Raw genomic sequence first — 20,490 nt, 5'->3', positions numbered from 1 at the left:
CTGATTACATGGTTAAATTATTGTTCATGCACCCACCATTAAATTGTTCTATACTTATAATTCCACCACATTTTTAAATGACTTTCTATAGCTAAAAGGTATATAAGCTTTTCTCTTTCAAAATCTTAAAAGTAAGTTTTCATTTACTAATGGTTATTAAATTTTGTTAAATTGAAGATACTATTTTAAGAATTTATATAGATTATAGGAACTTGTTCAATTATGTTATACATCAAATAGTTTCGTGTCTATTTAAGTTTTTAAATTAGTCACTTTCTTTAGTATGTTAACGGAGTCTGGATGGTAATTAACATACAAGAGTTATGAAATTTTTTAAAAGTATAAAGACTTCACGAAATTTTAAATTATAAAAATCTCATTATAAAATGATTGAATTTGTAATAATTTATAATCATTTTGTGACTTGATTCAATGTCATTATGCTTTTATATTCTAAATAAAATTGATATTATATTTTACAACACGTGGTTTAGTTTGATAACAAGTAATTTGATGTTGAAAAATTATAATGGTTTGCCTAACTTTTTGTTAGACTATTGTTAAGCATACCAATGTCGTTACAAATTTTACAAATGAGATCGTTTGTACAGGGACTTGAGTTACTCACTTTCTCCATATAAAAGTAAACAATTGAATAGATATATAAAAAAGATTTGATTGAAATTTCATGGGTTTAATGAAAGAAAGGTAAATAACGTAAAAGTTGTAAACATGTAAAATTAAGAAAACGAAAAAAATGATTTAATTAATTCAAGAAAAACATAGAATTGGATTTGATCATTCATGTCTTCAGTATCTAAATGAAGTTAATACATATGAATCATTTTTTAACATTTCTGATGACACATTAGATCAACCTGAATCGATTCCTCGCATTCGAGAATCCTATTAATATTTATCAAATATCGATTCCTTGCATATTTAATAATATTCTAGCATTACAATCATAATCTCGTGCAAATAGCAATCAAAACGTTATGCTCTATTCTTAGCAACGTAATGTAAAGAGTGAATTCATTTAGTTCAAATTTTAAGAGTACTTTCTAGTCAAACTTAAAATCCAATTTCATGAAACTAGTGATCAAGTAGAATCAAGCATTAAGAACAAAATGAATTCACCAATAATGACTAGAAAACATTCATATATATAAAATATCAAAATAGATACATCAGGGTATAAAGATTACATACAATCCTACAGAGAAACTAGCCACTCATGGTAGTGAGTACAAGATCAACAAATGAAATGATAAAGAATGAAATTCACAATCACTTTGAGGTCAATCTCTGTGGCTCCAACCTTGTTTTTCTCTATCTCCTTCTTCAAACTTGCTATCTCGAAACTTTCAGGTTATTTTTCTGCAATTCTCCTCATTTTTCACTTCACTTCGGTGACAGTAAAACTCGTCCAAGTGAGTTCCACTCGCTCAGGCAAGTAGATATCTTCAAACTAAAGGAATGTTACTCGCCCAAGCGAGATATGACTCGCCTAAGCGAGTTCATCACCCTAAAACTCCCCTGTTCTGCATGCATGCTTGCCCAAGTGAGATCTGACTAGCCCAAGTGAGTGACAAAGGACTTCACATCTTGAAAATGACCTTCAACACTCTTCAGCTTGGCTCTAATTCTTTTTCTGACAAATGACCATCAAAACATAAGAGATGCATGGATCAATCTTCTATATTATAAACAAAAACACTTATAAATATACAATATATAAAACAACAAGAATTAAAGGAAGTTTCAAAGAAAAACTATCAAAATCAAAAGATAAGTGTTAACATTCTAATCCCAAAAATAATTAAAATATGACACTTATCACTTTTCATCTATTTAATTTTTACCATATTTTTTATCTTTCTCTTTCTTCTATCATCACTTATCATATCTATTATTCTCTCTCTTTCTCCCAAGTCCCAATCAATCCCATTTTGGAGTAGAAGTTTACATTTGCAACGATAAACTAAGCACCTTTTTTCTCTCCAAAAAGTTGTAATCTCACTTTTTTGTTGCCAATTTATACTTCAATATCTAATGTGAGTTCATGTTTTAATAATAATTATATTAACTATTTATATTTAGTAAGTTCTATTTTAAGTTATCTAATTGAGTCCACTAAATTATAAAGGGTATGGCAAGCTTAATGAATGGATATAATTATTGGCTTACTTTAGCATAATAGGAGCACTAATGGAGTTAATAAATAAGAAATGCTTGTTATTGTTCCTTATATACCAAATTCCACAATTATTTTTGTTTTCTCCATTTAAAAGAGTTATGACGGTCCCATTAAAAAATCAAGCGACTTCAATTGAGGAAGAATTATAAGATCAATCATTACTCTTGATCACAATAAGTCTTTTACATCAATAAAGTAATCAATAGTTATGAATCCAAGAATTTATTCTAATTCTTAAAATGTTATGAAATAGATCCTAAGACTTATATGATTTATAGTTCTACATATATGCTTATAGAATTTTTTGGCTTTGGCATAAAGAGCATAGATAATAAAAGATTTTTTTTTTATTTCCAACAATGACTATAGAGTATGTTCTCACCACTCAAAGGAGTTGACAATACATGCTAAGTTTGTAAGGGAGGACTTAAGCAAGGACAGTTCTATTTGCAATTCAAGCCCATTCCCCCCCTAAAAATTTTCAATTACAATTTTTATATGTATATAAGGTAATTATTTTTATTCAATATCTTAATATTAGTTTGAGTAGCATAATGATTTCATTTGACAAGTCATGGATATGAGATATCAAGTTGACATACAAGTATAAGTATTAGGAGTAATATTTATAATAGACTGTCCCACTACGAGAAGGCTTTATAATATTTATGTAAGTGTCATAAGCATTTCTCAAGACAACCATTATGCAGTAGTAATCCGTCGAGTTGAAGTCACTACAATTTCTACATGTAGGACTTGTAGGTTTTAATGCTATCAAACATCATTTGTAATATGGTGATTATAAAGGTAGTAATTGGGCCTGCAGTAAATTGTGTTGATGGATGTGAGTGACGTAGATAAGATTTGTTCTTCCTACATAACAAGAGTTATGTCTATAGGCCTCTCGATAGAGTGAGATGTACAATATACATGACCACACACAAATGGACTAATATGAGATATTAGGTCCATTTGTATTTAGATGTCTACTTGGGTATCGAGAAATAAATGATAGGACTTAACAAAGACATTCTTATGTCTTGTATTTGATCAAGACATTGAACAAAGGTTACATGGTGAAAATGGTTGTGGTAATGTTTAAATCGAATTATCGATTTTCTCATGTGTTGAGTGACAATGATGCATTGCTATATGCCAATCATTGTCTATAATGTTATAATGATAATATTGTTGGCAATCTATTGGGAGCCTATAGAATCACACTCATACAGTAATCAATGGGAGTCATTGAATAAATTAATTGTGGTTTAATTAATTAATGACATATTTAATTAAAAAAAGACTTAATTTGATAAGATAATTACTTAGATATGATTTAATTAATTATCTGTATATCTAATCAAATAAAATAATCATTTGTATATCTAATCGAATAAGATAATTATCTACATCAAATAGAATTTGATAAGATATGATTGAAATTTGGATCAAATTACTCTCTTATATATATGAGAGAGGTGAAACTGATGACACACATGAAACCCATTAGTCATTATTGAGAGAGAAAGTAGTATTGTGTCACATCGAACTCAACTCATCTAACATCAGGCTAGCACCGAGATCCCGCTCCACTTTGATTGTGCTCCCATGGACCGAGTAAAGATGTCGTATCCTTTGACACTTAGTGATCAAGGGAAACCATGATATAAAGGTAACTTCTAAACTCTTAGTGATTTACGAGTAATGCGTGGTCTATGGGATAAGGTTATTCCACTCAAGGTCACAAGAAAATTTTAAATTATATACCTTAAAACCCCCCAACATATGCATGGCCACAAATTCAAGAACCTCATTTGTTCAAATTTGTATGATATTTCAAATTAAAGTAGTCAAAGCAATTTGGAACCAAAGAAAACAAACTTGCCTCTACTTACATAAATGTTAGCATGATGTTATTACACAATGACTGGCTAAAAGAGGCACAATTTGGCTAAATAATTGTTGGAACCAAAGAAATGGGAAATGTCAAACCCCAAAAAATCTCATAAATTTGATGATAACAAAAGATATTAAACTTTGATAAGTTGATGGGTTTTGTTGAGCTATGCAAGAAATGCATCTGCCCAAAGCATATAGGCATAACCATTCTTACCAACGCTGAAAAATTGTTTAAGTAAGCTAGCGTCTAATGCACTAATCTGAACTTTTGTCCAAGCTTTTTATAAAGGCATAGCATCCAAAGCGCTAAGTAAAAAATTGCGTCCAAATGCTATCATCAGTTCATGAACTATCCAACGTCTAATGTGCTTAAGAATGCTTGCACTTGTATTTTATATATTCACTTAAGTTTTCTTCATCCAAAAAGAGAACACGTGGTAGAGCTCTTTATCATATGAAGTTTGAATGCTAAGGTTATTTGCTCTTAAATTCCTTTTCAAGCAACCTTAGTCTAATATTTCCTTTGTTTTTTTTAATGACTTAAGTTTGAATTTTAAGCATTTAATGAAAAATAAGGTTTTCTGAGTATAAGTACAACCTCTAATCAAAAGCATGTTACATTACAAGGAAAAAATTGAAGTAGGAGTGAAAAAAGAAGAAGCAAAACAAGCTTCCAAAGAATGAGAAAGAAAAGATGCATACCTTCTCCATCTTCTACAAAAGTAGACATGTCAAAAGCAATAATATGGCAAGTCCATGCATTAAAAGGAGAATCAAAACAAGAATACCACGAAAGCTTTATCTCACAATGGGCATATCATCTTTGAAGCCTATATAAATACTTGAAGAGAAGATCAAAGTAACAATTTAACAAAAATATCTTGGAGAGACCTTCAAACCTTGATACACTCTTTGGACAAATCATCATGTGTTAAAAATAGTTTATTATTTACTTTGCAAAGCTATTGTACTTATGTTAAACTTCTACGTTCTCACATTGTGAGTTGATTTGTTGTAATATTTGAAGCGTTTATTGTTTGTGAGAGTCAAAAGTCACTTTGTAATAAAGAATACTTGTGCTGATAATCTCAGGTTGAGAGTATTGTTGTTGTAGCCAGAAGCACCACAAAAAATACTTGTTGTAATCTTGTTGGCTAGTGAAACCCTTCTAAGATTTAAAAAGAATTGGACCTAGCTTAGATTGAGTGAATCAATATAAAAATTCTTATGTTATTGCTTTTATCATCCTTTCACATTTTCCATGGACGAAAACTTTTACAAACTTGTTTATAAAACTGAGTTTTGCGATTTTTTTTAAAGTTCACACACACACACACACACACTATTAACCTTCTCTTCTAGTGTGTTTCTTTTATTTCAATAATGACATGTCTGAAATGATAAATGTCTAGTGATTACAATGATTGTTTGACCAAGCTTATCACCAATATTTAATCATTGTGTTGAGACACTTATAATTAATCTTTACCACCCAAAAATGGGATATTAATGTTGCATTAGGTATTTTATTTGCCATTATGGATTGCTTGAACGTGTCTCATTAATTATGTTTAACATACTCACTTATGTTATTTCTTATTCTGTATTTAGTTTTAATCGATATTGTTACTAATGTTTTTGTTCATATCAATGAAATCCAAATGTTGAATGCAAAATCTTTAAAGTTTGGAATGAATTGAGAATGTTTGTAGTTGCATGGTATTGGATATCTCACTCAAGTTAGACTAACCCGTAGCGGATATGAAAATTCTAATAAGGCAAAAATTGAACACATGGGGTCAATCTAGTTAGATGTGCTTGATGATCATTAAGTATTCTATCTTGAAGACTCTTTTTTTTGGGGGGGGGGGATTATATTCATTATGACTCTAGATTAACTAGGTATTGCTTTGTATTATGTTGAATCAAACTATGTTGTTTTTTAATGACACTAGATTAAACTAGATTTTTTTTATTACTAACATGGTTTTGGATCCAACCATGTTCTCAGAATATGAAAAGGAAGAGAGTTAAAGATATTGTACAAAGTTATTTTCAACATAAAAATGATCAAAAGAAGCAATATAAGGATTTTGCTTACTACGTATGCAAGAATGTGAGACACACGAAGAATGATTGTCCAAACTCCAAAAGTATGCCAACTGATGTGTGAATAAAGTTAAGCTTTTCACTTCTTTTTTTCTAATCATTGTATTTGTATGAAGTTACCCTGTCAAAAACATTGACTAATATTCGTTGGAGACCATGAATGCACACAAAGTGGTTATTTCTCTCTTAACAAGATTTATTCCCATTCTCGAGGGTCAACTAGAATTCAAACCATAAACCACTTGGTTAAGGGACTGAAATCGCTACTCCTTGTGCCAACCGTTGTTGGTTAAACCTTTCACTTTGGTTTGCTTTGTAGTTTTAATTTTTGTATACTTGGTGGGTAAACTATAGTGTTACTACTCCTATAAGTATAATTATGGAGGGTTGTTTGTGGAATTATCCATTGGGTAATGCTTAAATATTCATATTTATGGAAAGTGACAATAATGTTACAATAAAGTTTGTAGAAAATCAAGTGATTGGGTAAAAGTGATTAATATGTTGAAGTTAAGATTAAATCGTTTGGTAATATATGAGTTCGATTCTTAGTGGAAATAATTTTTGACCATAAATATTGATTTTCTATTCAATTTATTCGAGACATTTGTTGTACTATTGTAACACCTAGTTTAATGTTATTTTCAAGTTTTCTATTATTTCTTAATTAACTTGATTTGCATAATTTATAAGTAAAAATATTAATTAAATTAAAAAACTGAATTAATTATAATTTTTGCAAATTCTTGTATGAGTATCAACAAATAATTATGATATTTTAAATAAAAAATTTTGATATTTTAACGAATAAGTATATAATTTGACATTTTTATGTCATATATTATTTAACAATATAAACTAGAAATAAGCAGAATAATTTATTTCCAAAGAAAAGATAAATATATCATGCAAAGCAAATTGCATACAATAAGTGACAAAAATGTGGACTTGAAAGTCACATGCAAGAGAGCAAAGCATCATTCAGATGAAGCCAAATGGCTGGAACGAAAGTGCTGCAAAAACCAATTATATTTCAGTCTCACGGGCATGGAACAGAAGACTATGGACCCACGCGACGCATCGATGGAGCAACACCCACAAGCCACAACAAAGTAACGCTAAACAAGAATGTCTTCACAAAAACTATGAAGAACATGCTTTCTTAATTTAAAAGCAGTGGGTTCATCCACACGTAGCTGGTCGGTTTTTGTTAACATTAATTTTTAGAACTATTTATCAAAGAGGATGCTGAAGGTTTATAACTGCTCCCGTATTCTTTACTGAAATACACATCTTTAGTGATTTTCATAATTGTTTTTAAGTAATTAAAAGTAGATAATTGTTAGGTTTAATTATAAATTTGGTCATTTTATTTGTTTAGATGTTCAATTCGATTTTTGTAATATTTTAATCAGGTTCTTTATTTTTTAAATTTCTCAATGTAATCCTTAAAATGAAAATAACTAAAACTTTTTTTTGAATAATTAAATCAATACTAATTTGATTAAAAATAAGATTAATAACATCCCTACTATTGTGAACAAACTTTGTCGGAAAGGTAAAAAAGGATTGAAAGAAAGGAGGATAAATGAATTATTTTGTTCATTTATCTTTTAAAAAGAAATTGATGATTTAAAAAATTTATTTTAATCTTTTATCTTTTTTTCTTGTTTAGTTTGGTCTTTATTTTTTAAATATTAATTTTGATCCTTTGTTTTTTTAATATGATCATTCATCTTTTAAATTATTCATTTTGATCTTTTTATCTTATTTTTTGGTTTAATTTGATTATTTAATTCATTTAAGATTGATGTCGTTAATCATTTAAAAATATATTTTTTTTCAATTTTCTCCTTCTTCTCCATTTCATTTTTAACAAAATAAAAGTTCATATGTGAATCTTAAATGAATGAAAAGATCAAATTGAATTACAAATTAAAATAAATGATCAAAATAATTATTTAAAAAATAAATAACTAAAACAGACTAAAAAAATAAGATAAATAACCAAATTAATATTTTAAAAAAAATAGATAAATAAATTGAATAAAAAAATAAAATAAAAAATGAAATAGACCATTTAATCAATAAAATTTAAATAATTTTTAATACCTAAAAAATAGGTTGTTTTTATATTATTATTTAAAATTTATTTTTTGTTAAATAATTATATGAAATTTTTTTATGTTTCAACCTAATACCTGATATTTGATGTTAATCTCATTTTGTTAATGATGTGATACTTTGTTTAGTCACATCATCACTTAAGAGGATGAGACTAAGTTAAAATATAAATTTTTTTAAGTAATTATTTGAAAAAAATAAATTTTAGATAGTAATTTAAAAATAATGTATTTGTCAGGTATAAAAAATTTGTTTAAGTGAGGAAATAATAAATAAAAAAGGAGCTTACGGTTGGTCCGTTGAAATTGAAACAAGTCCTTAACCTAGGGTAGTAGGTCCTGTCCGTTGTTTAGCTTATCCCAACACATAGTTTTAATTTTCCAATCAATTCCATCCATCGGGTCTCTCTGTCTCTCTCGGATCATCAAAATCAGAAAGAATTGGGGGAATGGAGAACAACCAGCAACAAGGCGCTCAAGCCCAATCGGGACCGTACCCCGGCGGCGCCGGTGGAAGTGCAGGTGCAGGTGCAGGTGCAGGCGCGGCCCCGTTCCAGCACCTGCTCCAGCAGCAGCAGCAGCAGCTGCAGATGTTCTGGTCGTACCAGCGGCAAGAGATCGAGCACGTGAACGACTTCAAGAACCACCAGCTCCCCTTGGCCCGCATCAAGAAGATCATGAAGGCCGACGAGGACGTCCGCATGATCTCCGCCGAGGCCCCCATCCTCTTCGCCAAGGCCTGCGAGCTCTTCATCCTCGAGCTCACCATCCGCTCCTGGCTCCACGCCGACGAGAACAAGCGCCGCACCCTCCAGAAGAACGACATCGCCGCCGCCATCACTCGCACCGACATTTTCGACTTCCTCGTCGACATCGTCCCCCGCGACGAGATCAAGGACGACGCCGCGCTCGTCGGGGCAACGGCCAGTGGGGTGCCTTACTACTACCCGCCCATTGGCCAGCCTGCCGGGATGATGATTGGCCGCCCCGCCGTCGATCCCGCCACCGGAGTTTATGTCCAGCCGCCCTCCCAGGCCTGGCAGTCCGTCTGGCAGTCCGCCGCCGAGGACACGCCCTACGGCACCGGTGCCCAGGGGAACCTTGATGGCCAGAGGTAAAACTCTCACTCACTCACTGTCTTCTCACTAGTGCTTTTGGTTGAATTTTGTTTGAGGAACATGATTTGTGTTTGCCAACTTGCTTGATTGTGTCATGCAATTGTGTGAACTCTAATGTAGCATGGTTTGATTAGAGTCGTTTTGCGTTGTCTTGTTTTCTTTATTATAATTGAAACGTGAGGGCTCACTAGAATTGTAATGTGTTAATGGAATGTTCCTTTTAAGGGTTTTTAAGAGAGCATTGGTCTCAGAACGTCCAAATTTGAACGTCAATTTGACATGTTGACATGGTGATGTTTTTATCGCATTTCGTTTGATGTTGAATGATAACTTGGATGGCTTTTTTATGGGTTGTTGTTGTCTTGGTCAAAGGAATTATATGTCAAAGTTGCAGAGATGTTTTTTTTCTCTCTTGCTAATGAGTATCTATTTCAGCTTGCTATTTCGATGTGAATGCGATATCTTGAATTAGGAATATATGAATTTGGGGAGGATTGGAATAGTTTTTTTTTTATATAAATAAAGTATTGGAATTTAATATGGTTCGACCAAGAAATACGAGTCTCTCCCCCTTTTGTTTTGGGTGAACCTGGGATATCCTCTAGCCGAGAGCTAGAGACTAATCCTTCAGGTACTTAGATCCATGTAAGAGGATGACTAGTCCGAATAGATGTTCTTCCATCTGTCTATTCTAAGCAAGTAGTAGGCATGAGCTCGTGTGCATGAGATCAGGCAAAGTGGACCTGATGCAATTGATAAGTCTCTCCCCCTCTTCCCACAAAATTTACCTATCTGTCTAGGGAGGTAAAACTATGATGACATGAACTTAGAGATTCTCAACAGGGTTAAACAAGCTTTAGAAATTTTTAGCATTGCTAAGATTCTTTATATTCCCTCATACTTTAGACTTTCAAAATGTGTCCAAGTTGGTACTTGGAATATGGTAAAAGAGAGTAGGACGATTCCGCGTTGTAATTATTAAGTCCAATCTGACCTAGCTCATTTATTGGATCAGATTTACGACTAAGTCAGTGTTTTGCTAACCCGATAAGAGTTTAATTTGACTTGGGAAGGTTCTTTTCCTATATCAATTTTTGGCCTATGTTTCGGTAAATCAATTTTGCTGGTTTAATAGCCGAGAGTAACACACCACCAAATCATTTTTTTAGGTCTAAAGTAAGGATCAAGGATAATGTCATTTTTGGCGCATTTGAATGTTTTAACACTTGCAAGGTCATAATAATTGGGGTAGCTGGAGGAGGTTTCCTATATGAAGTGGGGGAAAACTAGTTCTGTTTTAATAGTAGGCAATGTTGGCCATGTCTTCCATATGATTGTTAGTTTAAGATATCTTCTAAGTTGGTTGAATATTTAATCAGAATGTGATTTACTCACAGCCTATTAAAAAACAATGTTTCATATTTCTCAATCATATATTCTTTAACATGTATATTTTAAATATATGCTTGATTACTAAATTTTCAGAATTAGTGTCCTATTGACCCAATGCCTCAATCAAGTTGATATGTGGTCCTAGTTTAATAGCTATGTTTCATTAGTAAAGATAATTAGATATTACATGTTATTATTCCCACGCGCCCAAATCTGATGAGACAATGAAAGATGAAAGAATGTGTCTATCGGCCTTTAATATCAATAATGTGAAGATTGTTTGATTTAACAGGTATTGAGTATATTGCATGGGAAAAACTGAGATGGTGAACATGATGCACTCTGTTTTATTGTCTTTTTTTATGGCAATGATATTGCTTGATTGCTTCTGATCCGGTAGCATAAACTGTCAATCTATTTAATGTGCTTTACCTTGGCAAATTGTTGGAGTTGGAGCTCCTCCAGTCTCATTACTTGATTCCCCAGTCTGTAAGGATATTATTTTTTTTGCGTCTTGGTATGGGTGGATTATATAGATGCACAGTTTGCCTCAACAATTAAGTTGAAAATTAGCAACCTTACAGACCATAAATTTGTCATTCCTTTTCTGCTCTTGAAAAAATAAGTAACTGGATGTAGCACAATGGTAACTCTTTTAGGGATTAATTGATGGATTTGTTTTCTGAGCAATACATATCATACCAATTAACATTTCTACCTGCACAGCCTTGTAAATATGGCTTCAACTTAAATCATGTTGCTACCTTAATGTGTCTTCAGTTTCCTTCCTTTAAGGCCATTATGGAACACTCGCTTAATGTCCTTTCTGAAATTTCTGCCATTACTACATATAAGTTCAGGATATTTGATTACTGATTAACACAAGAAATGTGAAAATTTATTAAGTTTTCAAATTTTATAAACAGAAAGGCTGTGTAGCTCATTGGTATGGATTTGTTTTCCAAGCACTATATCAACTAACAGTTTTACCCATTTAATCTTGTATATATGTCTTCAACTTAAATCGAGTTGCATTTTTAATGTATCTTTACTCATCTGATGTAACACCAACTTATGCCCTTTGTGATGTCCACATTGGAAGTATGGAATTCTAGTGAGGTTTATAAGACCTTGGCTCTCCAACTTTTGTGGTTTGGTGCTCTCAAGGCGCTTATCAATTGGTTTGAGAGGCTCCCACCATGTTTCTGATCTGTAAATCAGTGGTGTGGGTGGTGATGCTGGCATTGCTTGAGATTAGTCAGGGGGCTAGTGCACAGCCATCCTGCATGGTGGCCGTTGGCCAGGGCTGCGAAGCATGGTGGAATGCTAGATCCAATTGCAAGGTATGGGGCTTAAGCCCCACATTAGAAACATGAGATTATAGTGTGGGGTTTGTACAGCCTTGAACTTTCCAACTATAAAAGTTATCTTTTGTGGTGTGTTTCTTTCAAGGTTCTTATCATGTTGCAACAACTAAGCTTTTTTTCATTAGGCAGGTGGGGTTGGCAACATGGACCATATAATGCCATAAATTTATCATGCATTAAGTACAAAGATAGATCATTTACCTCTGAATCTCTAAATTTCTGTCATTAGCACATGTAATGTGAAAATTTGAAAGCAACTTCCCAAAACTGCCGCTGGGAATGTTGTTAAAATAAGTAGATCATTCCTGTTGTTCTGCATGAGATTGAGAGTTGTAAGCCAGAAGTTATACACATCTGCTAATGCACAGAGGTGATGTTATAATAGACTGTTGACCATTGCCCCGTTACAACTGCCGCTGGGAATGTTAATTTATGGTTATTAAAGTATCTACTTATTTTATATCCATCTGAAATATGTTATATTTGCATGTGTAGTTTTTTTTTGTTTAACGTGTATATTAATCTATGGAAATTGGGAATGTGGTTCTGATGTCTCCTGTGGTTTGTTCTCTGCAGCTGAGCGACAACCATGCCGAAACGGACTGTCAGGAGTTATGAAGATTCTGAACTTGCTTGGAATTTTGATTGCTTGCAATTTGGAAATGGTTTTGTTAACTAAATTTTTATGGGATGACACTATGAACCTGTTAACTCGATGAACAGCATGATTTAACTACTTCTGTACAAAAATTTAAAACTAAACAATGATCCTTCTGTGTGAACTTGTTTGATCATCTGCTAATACTATTTATTTCCTCGTAAGTATCCCGTGATACCACTCGTATACATTGCCATATGCTTCGACTCATTAATTGATGTCCAGTATCTGATATCTGTATCAGTCAATCGTGTTTGATTGTTTTTATTTTTAGTTTTTTCATCTTTAGTTACAATTTCACAATTACTAATTTTCTTGAATTAAAAATTATTAATTGCTAATTAATCTAATTGATAAAGAGATATGCAAGCGTAATTAGATTTTCTAGCCCTCATCGTATACTATTATTTTTTTAAGTTGTAGCTTGTTTCAATCCATTTGGGGAGGAGGAGCAAATTTGGAGGAAAATATATTATTAGTAAGATTAATTAGATTTTCAAGCCCTCATCGTATACTATTATTTTTTTAAGTTGTAGCTTGTTTCAATCCATTTGGGGAGGAGAAGCAAATTTGGAGGAAAATATATTATTAGTAAGATTAAAAAAATTTAATATTGACAGCTTAAAGTATCATGTTTTCAATGAAACTAAACTTTCAGTGAGAAAATTTTACAAGCAAAATACACTTAATTTCATGACACTTGAGACATTCGTGTAATATGATTCGGAAAACATTATACACTAGAGTTGTTTCTGTAACATCCCCAAAATATGTTAATAGTGGAAATAATTGGAGATAACGTGATTAAATGCCATCCTCAATATAGGCTAACAGTGAAAATAATTGGATATGATGAGATAAATAGATTAAATGCTTTGTATGCTTGTTTTATAAATGCTTTCTATTTGTTTTTCAAATGTTTGCTTCATATTATAAAAGATCATTAGGTGTTATTATTGGTCCCTACAAAAATTACTATAGTCCCTACCAAGGTGTGAAATCCTCATTTTGTCCCTCATTTGAATTTCTCCACCCTTTCCTCTACCCCCTTTCCTCTTTCTCGCACCCCCTTTCCTCCTCTTCTCTCTTTTCCAACCCTCTCTTCCTCTCCTTCCCTTCCTAGACCCTCTCTTCTTCTCCCCCCTCTCCCTCTCTTTCCCCAAGTCACGCCCAACCTTTCTCCCTTGTGTCTTAGGTATTTTTTTCTTGTCATTTTTCCCTATATTTTTTTTGGGGGGAATAGGTAACAGACTCGTGATTCCATTGTTTATTTTGACACAACGAAATCACAATTTCATTACTTATTATTTTGGGGTTTGGCAAACTACAACGAAATTGTGATTTCATTGTGGTTGTGGAAAATAACACAACAAAATCACGATTCTGTTGTGTGTTTCATTAAAAAGCACAATGAAATTGTGATCTTATTGTGTTATTTTCCACAACCACAACGATTATGTTGTACATTCTGATGAAACACATAATGAAATCATGATTTCGTTGTATGTTTTATTTTTAACATTTTTTATTACTTTTAGACAAATGTAATATTTTTATTGTCTTAGTTAAATATAATTGTTTATTATGATGACCTTTTTTTTAGATGGCTCACAAAAAGTAAACATCATATGTTGTTGGACACGACCCCTTCCATGAAGGCCCATCACAGCAAGGGGAAGATGCTACAGAGAAACATTGCAGAGTACCTACGTCAGGGCGCTAGTACTGTGATGATGAGTGCCGATAGTAGCAGCTAGCAGAGCTAGAGTTGGAGCCAAAGCCATAGCCACAGTCACAACCAACTGTCGTTAGGATTATTGGGCCTCCAATTGGAGGAGGTGCAATTGATTTGTCCCTTCTTCGGTCATATAGAGACCATTGTGTTAGGCATGTCTGGATTCGTCAGGAACGACCAGAGGTGAAGCTTGTGAGCCTCGATGCCCAGGTGTTATTGTACCCTACTAGTCAGGGTTAACAACATGGTATCCTACCGCAAACAAGGGCTTGATAAATGCCTTTTTAGAGAAGTGACACCAGGATACGTCTTCCTTCCACTTACCTATTGGAGAAATGACTATCACTTTGGATTATAAGTCTTGCCTACTGCACTTGCCTATGACAAGAAGGCCCATTGATTATGTCTCCTCAGTCTTTGATAAAGAGGAGGTGAAGATCCTCCTGATGTGTTATCTAGGCAGTCCGACAAAGACAGAGGCTTTTGCAACGGCAAAGACAGGTGCCAGAGTGAGCTTGACGTGGTTGGAAGACCTTTACAACCATTATGTTGAGTTAGACTTGTATATTTGAGTTGTGACAACGTATCTCTTGCATTTTATTGGCAGTACGATATTTGCCAACAAGTCCTCGACTCGCATCCATGTCTCTTACCTCCAGTACCTTGACAACTTGGATGGTTTCCACGAGTATGCATAGGGAGTAGTTGTACTGACATACCTCTACGACCATCTCTCCTATGTGAGCTAGTATAACAACAAGTAGTATGAAGCTTATATGATATTACTCATGGTAAGTAAATTATTTTAGCATTTTATTTTTTAATTAATGTAATTAATATTTTAATAATATTTTTTTTACAGTTATGGGTGTTTGTGCATTTACCCATTGTTGGCTACTCAGAGTTGGAGGATTATGTTGTGGAGAACTCGATAGCCACAAGATGAAAACCGTTGAGAAGTATCGAAACTGCTCTTCTAGTCAGGGAGAGACTAGATGAGCTACAAATGGATGTTGTCGTGTGATATCCATATGAGAACCACAAGGATGTTAGGCCTTTCGCACAAAAGTTTTTTTTCTCTAGCTTCATCAGATGTAGGATTGGTGTGAAACCTTATCATCCAAAGAGGGTGTTGAGGTAGTTTGGCCATGTCCAGACGATTCCATGCCAACCACTTCCCCATCCTATGTATCAGCTTTGTGATCGAGTGTGGGCAGAGTGACAACAACATATTATTCCTCTTGCCGATGTTGTGCCATTTGGGTGTCCTTAGGCTTGCACCTATGACAAAATGTCTTGGTTTTATAGGATTTTCCATCCCTATGTCATTCCGTCAAAGGAGGGACAATCACTAGGTGGTCCTGTACATTTAGTGTCCATCAGAGTACAGCCACAACCTGGGCATCCACTGACAAACTATGTACTAGGTGAAAATTACTCTTGCCAAGTAATGCAAATTGGATTTTGTATTTTTTCCCCTACACTATCAATAAAAAAATAGTTACTAATTGTAATGTATTCTTTATTGCGGACTTGATTCTGGATAGCGTTAGAAGCTATGCAGGGCTTGTTGGACCTTAGAGCTGTGCCAGAAGGCACAAGTCATCATCAACTCATAAAACAAGCTTTGGAATTGGATGCAGCTTAGACGAATAGAGACCCTGGAAGAGGACTAGCAAGGATGGTGGCAGAGGTAGTTGAATTTTTGTATTGTTATCATTATTAGTATATTTTCACGTATTATGCACAATTTTTGTTGTTTTGACATTTTTTTAGTTTGTTATGGTGGAATTACGTCTTTTTTTCTGTTCAACAACTGTTTAAACAACACACGCCTATTAATAATAAATGTTTCTTAAATTGATTCATAAAACAAACATCAACATCAACAACTAAAGAAACATTGATAATACAAACTTTTGTTTAAAAAAAACAACCATCATATGATTTTTAGAAAGTAAGAACATGACTACAAAGATTTATCACACATCGAAGCAATGATCTCATTAACATATCTGGGTTTTATTGGTTTGCACAGCGAGGCAAGGACTTCATCTGGAGATTGACCAAAAGTTGCATTAAACTGTATCGAACCTTTGCTACTAAATTCCAAAAAGATGAAAAACATGTTTTCCACATCATCGTTGCATTTAAGCTTCATACATTCATATGCAACACAATCATCAATACATAAACAGGTTGGCGGTAAAAAAGGTCAAGTAAAATTCTACTGCCTCTGATGGTGTCAGTAATTGGTTTTCCTTAAAGCGTCAAGCAACATATCCTCATTTATTCTGAAGACTTTAGAATCACTAGCACATTCAAACAATACCCCTTCAGGTGATGGAATCATGTTGCAATATACAACGACATGTACACTCTCTATGCTTTCAACAATACGGTGAATATCATAGCAAGAAAAGGAATTGGAACTCTGGGAACAATGGTAACTAGGCTTTTAATCCAAGCAATAGCAATTAGAACTCTAACAAATCCTCTTGGAGTGTCGGGAATGAAAGCAAGAATTCTAATTGGAGTTCCAGGGATCCTAGAAATAAAGATTCTAACCGGGGAAAGAAAAGTAAAAATTATAATTTTGGATCTGATGATGCTAATCAAAACACCACTTGGAGAAGCTATAACAATTGGAACACAACAAATGCCTCAAGCGATGATGGTGCAAATGAAGGTTCAAATGAAAATTCTGATGGAATAGGTGCTAGGAACTGGAGAAGTGGTTACTAGGGCAGAGGTGGCTTAGGCAAAGGTGGCTTTAGAGGTAGAGGTTTTCAAGGTAGAGGATAATGTGATGGCTTTGGTATGACAATATAGACTATTTAGAATGCGTCTATATTTAATACAATTGCTATGTGTATAAGAACAAAATAGTGTTCAGTCAATATGTATAAGAAAAAGTAGTGTTCAGTCAATAAATACAGTGTTGCAGTGCTTAATCAATAAAAAAACACAGAATGTATCTTTTTTTCCTTTTTATTCATTTTTTTTAAAAAAAATATGACATGATCTTGATTTCATTGTTTAAGTTTTTATCACAATAGAATCATGGGATGCCAAAAAAAACAACGAAATCTAAAATAACTTAAACAACGGAATCGAGGTTCCGTTGTGCTAAGGGGGGTGCAAAAAAAAAAAACAATAGAATCGTAGTTTTGTTATTATGTTTCGAGTGGTTAAAAAAAGTATAATAAACTCGTGATTTAGTTATATATTATACAAATGAAATCACAATTCTATTGTGATAAGGGGATATGAATTTAGACATTGAACGAAATCATGTATAATTTCATGAAAAGCACATTCTCATAATAAAAAAACTATCCATCCCTTAGTAGGGATCAAAGACAATTTCAATGGGACCATAGCAACTCCAAGACTAACAAGGTTAGAGTTAGAATGGATGAGGACCCATAAGACCTATCAAGGAGCTTAACACTCTGAAAACCCACCCACACCTCTTACTCTCACATTTCAATTTAGTCACACGAAGAAGAGAAAGAGGAAAACTATGAGGAATTTGTAAAAAGAGAAAAAGATTAATTTATTTTTTATGTAATTGTTTAATCACAGTACGGTGTATATAAGTTTATTAACTTTTAAAATAATTATTTTAAAATAATTTAAATGATAGTTTATAATTAAATAATAATATAAAATTATTTTATAGTGTGATTACTTACGCATTAAACTCTTGTAAAAATATGATAAACATATTCTTAATATCATAAAGAACGGATACAGGATGTTCAACAACTACATTATTCTGCAGCTGCATATCTTTTAACCAAGAGAGAGCTTCTTGGAGAGCCACGGATCTATTTGATGAAAATATAATGATAAAATAATAAAATTTGTTCAAGAGGTACTTGAAATTTGATTAATATCCATAGTGTATCAATTTATTTTTCGTTCTAAAATTGATTTCAACAATTTAAAATATATGAAAATGTTTTTAATATTTTACTTAACGTGAAAAAAAAAATCACTAACTAATGAACATTGGAAAAAATATCTCTAAAATTTGAAAATTAACAAAATCAAAATAATTTATTACGTAATTACAGGTTAAATTTATTTTTTAAATTAAGTTATATAAAAAATTACACTAATAAAAAATAATACATCAATTGTTGTACTATTTATTATGATGCCAGTAACCGCACCGTATGCATGCCACTTTATCCTTTTTCATAAATCAATTTGAAATATGACATAGACTGAAGTTACAGCAGAGGGCCCACTTACTCCTCCTTGCATTATTATGTTATTAATTATTAATAATATCCATGTACTTATTTAAAATTGAATGATTGTTCAATTAGATTTAGTTATGTAAGCGTTAGCTAGCTTATACAACTAAATGAATGGAATACGTAATTACAAAATGAAATTTGTCACTTCGAGCTCGTTGAACGACTAGTTTTATAATTTAAATTAATTTATTTTTCAAATTTATTTGCATACTGTAAATTCTAATATTATTGCGCTGATTTTACTCTTTTATAAAGTTAATGTTAAAATGCAATTAAGCAAATTTAATAATAAATTGTAAATAAAATTACATTGCGATAATAATAATAATAGATTTTTTTTTGTGTGCATTAGAATTATCCTCCGGTTCAACAATTAGAAACTAGTTATTTTGGATGTTGAAGGATTACGAAAGAAAATATAATTTTTTTCCTTACAAAGCCTATGATTTTTATTAATAGAAGCAAATAATGCACAAAAAATAAAGATACTAAAGTAAAAAATCTTATTCTGTTCGTATTAAAAAAAATATTTATTGTGACTTTTTAATTTAATTTACATAAAGGATTAAAGTCATATTCAACACGTTAAGTCATTGGAAATAAATTATAAAAAATAAAATCAGTAGATATAATTATATAAATATAGAAGAAATAAAATATAAAATTTTATTTATAAATTCAATGAATTTTAAAAAATGAAAAAATACTATCTTGAGAAAGAGAATCAAACTTATCTTTGTAAACAGTTTGATGCACTATCTCTCTTCAATATTTTGAGTGAAATGTGATAAAAGGAAAAAGAATTCCCTGTATATGATATAGTTCCTCGCGTGGAGGACCTACTCAACATTCACACGCCAGAAGGTGTCCCTTTTTCTAAATATTTATTCGTTTGGATCCCATAGTAGTTTCGGACTAGGCTCGGTTTCATAAGCACGCGAAGAAAATGTCTATTTTTAATTGAACATTATGGAACTTTAAAAGTAAAACATGGAGCCACGTTGTCTGGAGTCTTTATTAGTTTTTTCTTATTATAATAATAAAGAGTTGAAGACTTTGTCTAGACTCTAGACATTATTAGAACACGAAACTTAAATAAACTAAATGAAAGACCTTAAATTTATGACGATAGACTCTACAAAGGTTAGAACAAGCAAAAGTAATGTATAGAAAAAGATTGGTGGGCTGAACATCTTTATTATTTTGGGATGGGTTAAAATTGTAAGTGAGGTTCTTATTCACATATGTTATATTGACACGTAATTTTGGTTAGCACTCAGAGTGTGTTTGAATTATCGGTATCGCAACCTAATTTACGTTTTCAAAAATAAGAAAAGACTTATTTTTGGATCTAACGTAAATTCAGGGTCCTACCACTGGTTTTCTAAACATACACTTCGTAGGGATCTTCATATTTGATGTACCAAAGGGTGATGGAGCTTTGAGTTGGACACATCTGTACTCAAGTTAAGCATCCTCAATAATAATTCAAAAAAAATTATCAGAAAGAAAGAAAAGAACAAAGGTTGATGATCTAAAAACTTGCTCATGGACACAGGAAACTAATTAACTTACAAATTTTGTAATATATATATATATATATATATATATATATATA

At 32.4% G+C, this 20,490-nt stretch overlaps 1 protein-coding gene across 2 annotated transcripts; it reads left to right on the top strand.

Moving 5' to 3' along the window:
* Positions 1-8,638: 8,638 nt before the first annotated feature.
* Positions 8,639-13,073, top strand: NF-YC03 (nuclear factor Y transcription factor family protein). 2 transcript variants are annotated; one of them, XM_041014511.1, is made up of 2 exons: positions 8,639-9,445; positions 11,944-12,182. In XM_041014511.1, exons 1-2 carry the CDS (start codon positions 8,781-8,783, stop codon positions 11,954-11,956), a joined length of 678 nt encoding a protein of 225 aa, XP_040870445.1. In that variant the 5' UTR covers positions 8,639-8,780; the 3' UTR covers positions 11,957-12,182. The 2 variants fall into 2 exon arrangements, with proteins under 2 accessions (XP_040870445.1, NP_001349558.1); NM_001362629.1 differs by lacking the exon at positions 11,944-12,182 and adding an exon at positions 12,785-13,073 and having other exon boundaries at positions 8,656-9,445.
* Positions 13,074-20,490: the final 7,417 nt, after the last annotated feature.

The sequence above is a fragment of the Glycine max genome, chromosome 4 (genome assembly GCF_000004515.6).
Source record: "Glycine max cultivar Williams 82 chromosome 4, Glycine_max_v4.0, whole genome shotgun sequence".
NCBI lineage: Eukaryota > Viridiplantae > Streptophyta > Magnoliopsida > Fabales > Fabaceae > Glycine > Glycine max.
This window is presented reverse-complemented; position numbering and strand designations above follow the sequence as displayed.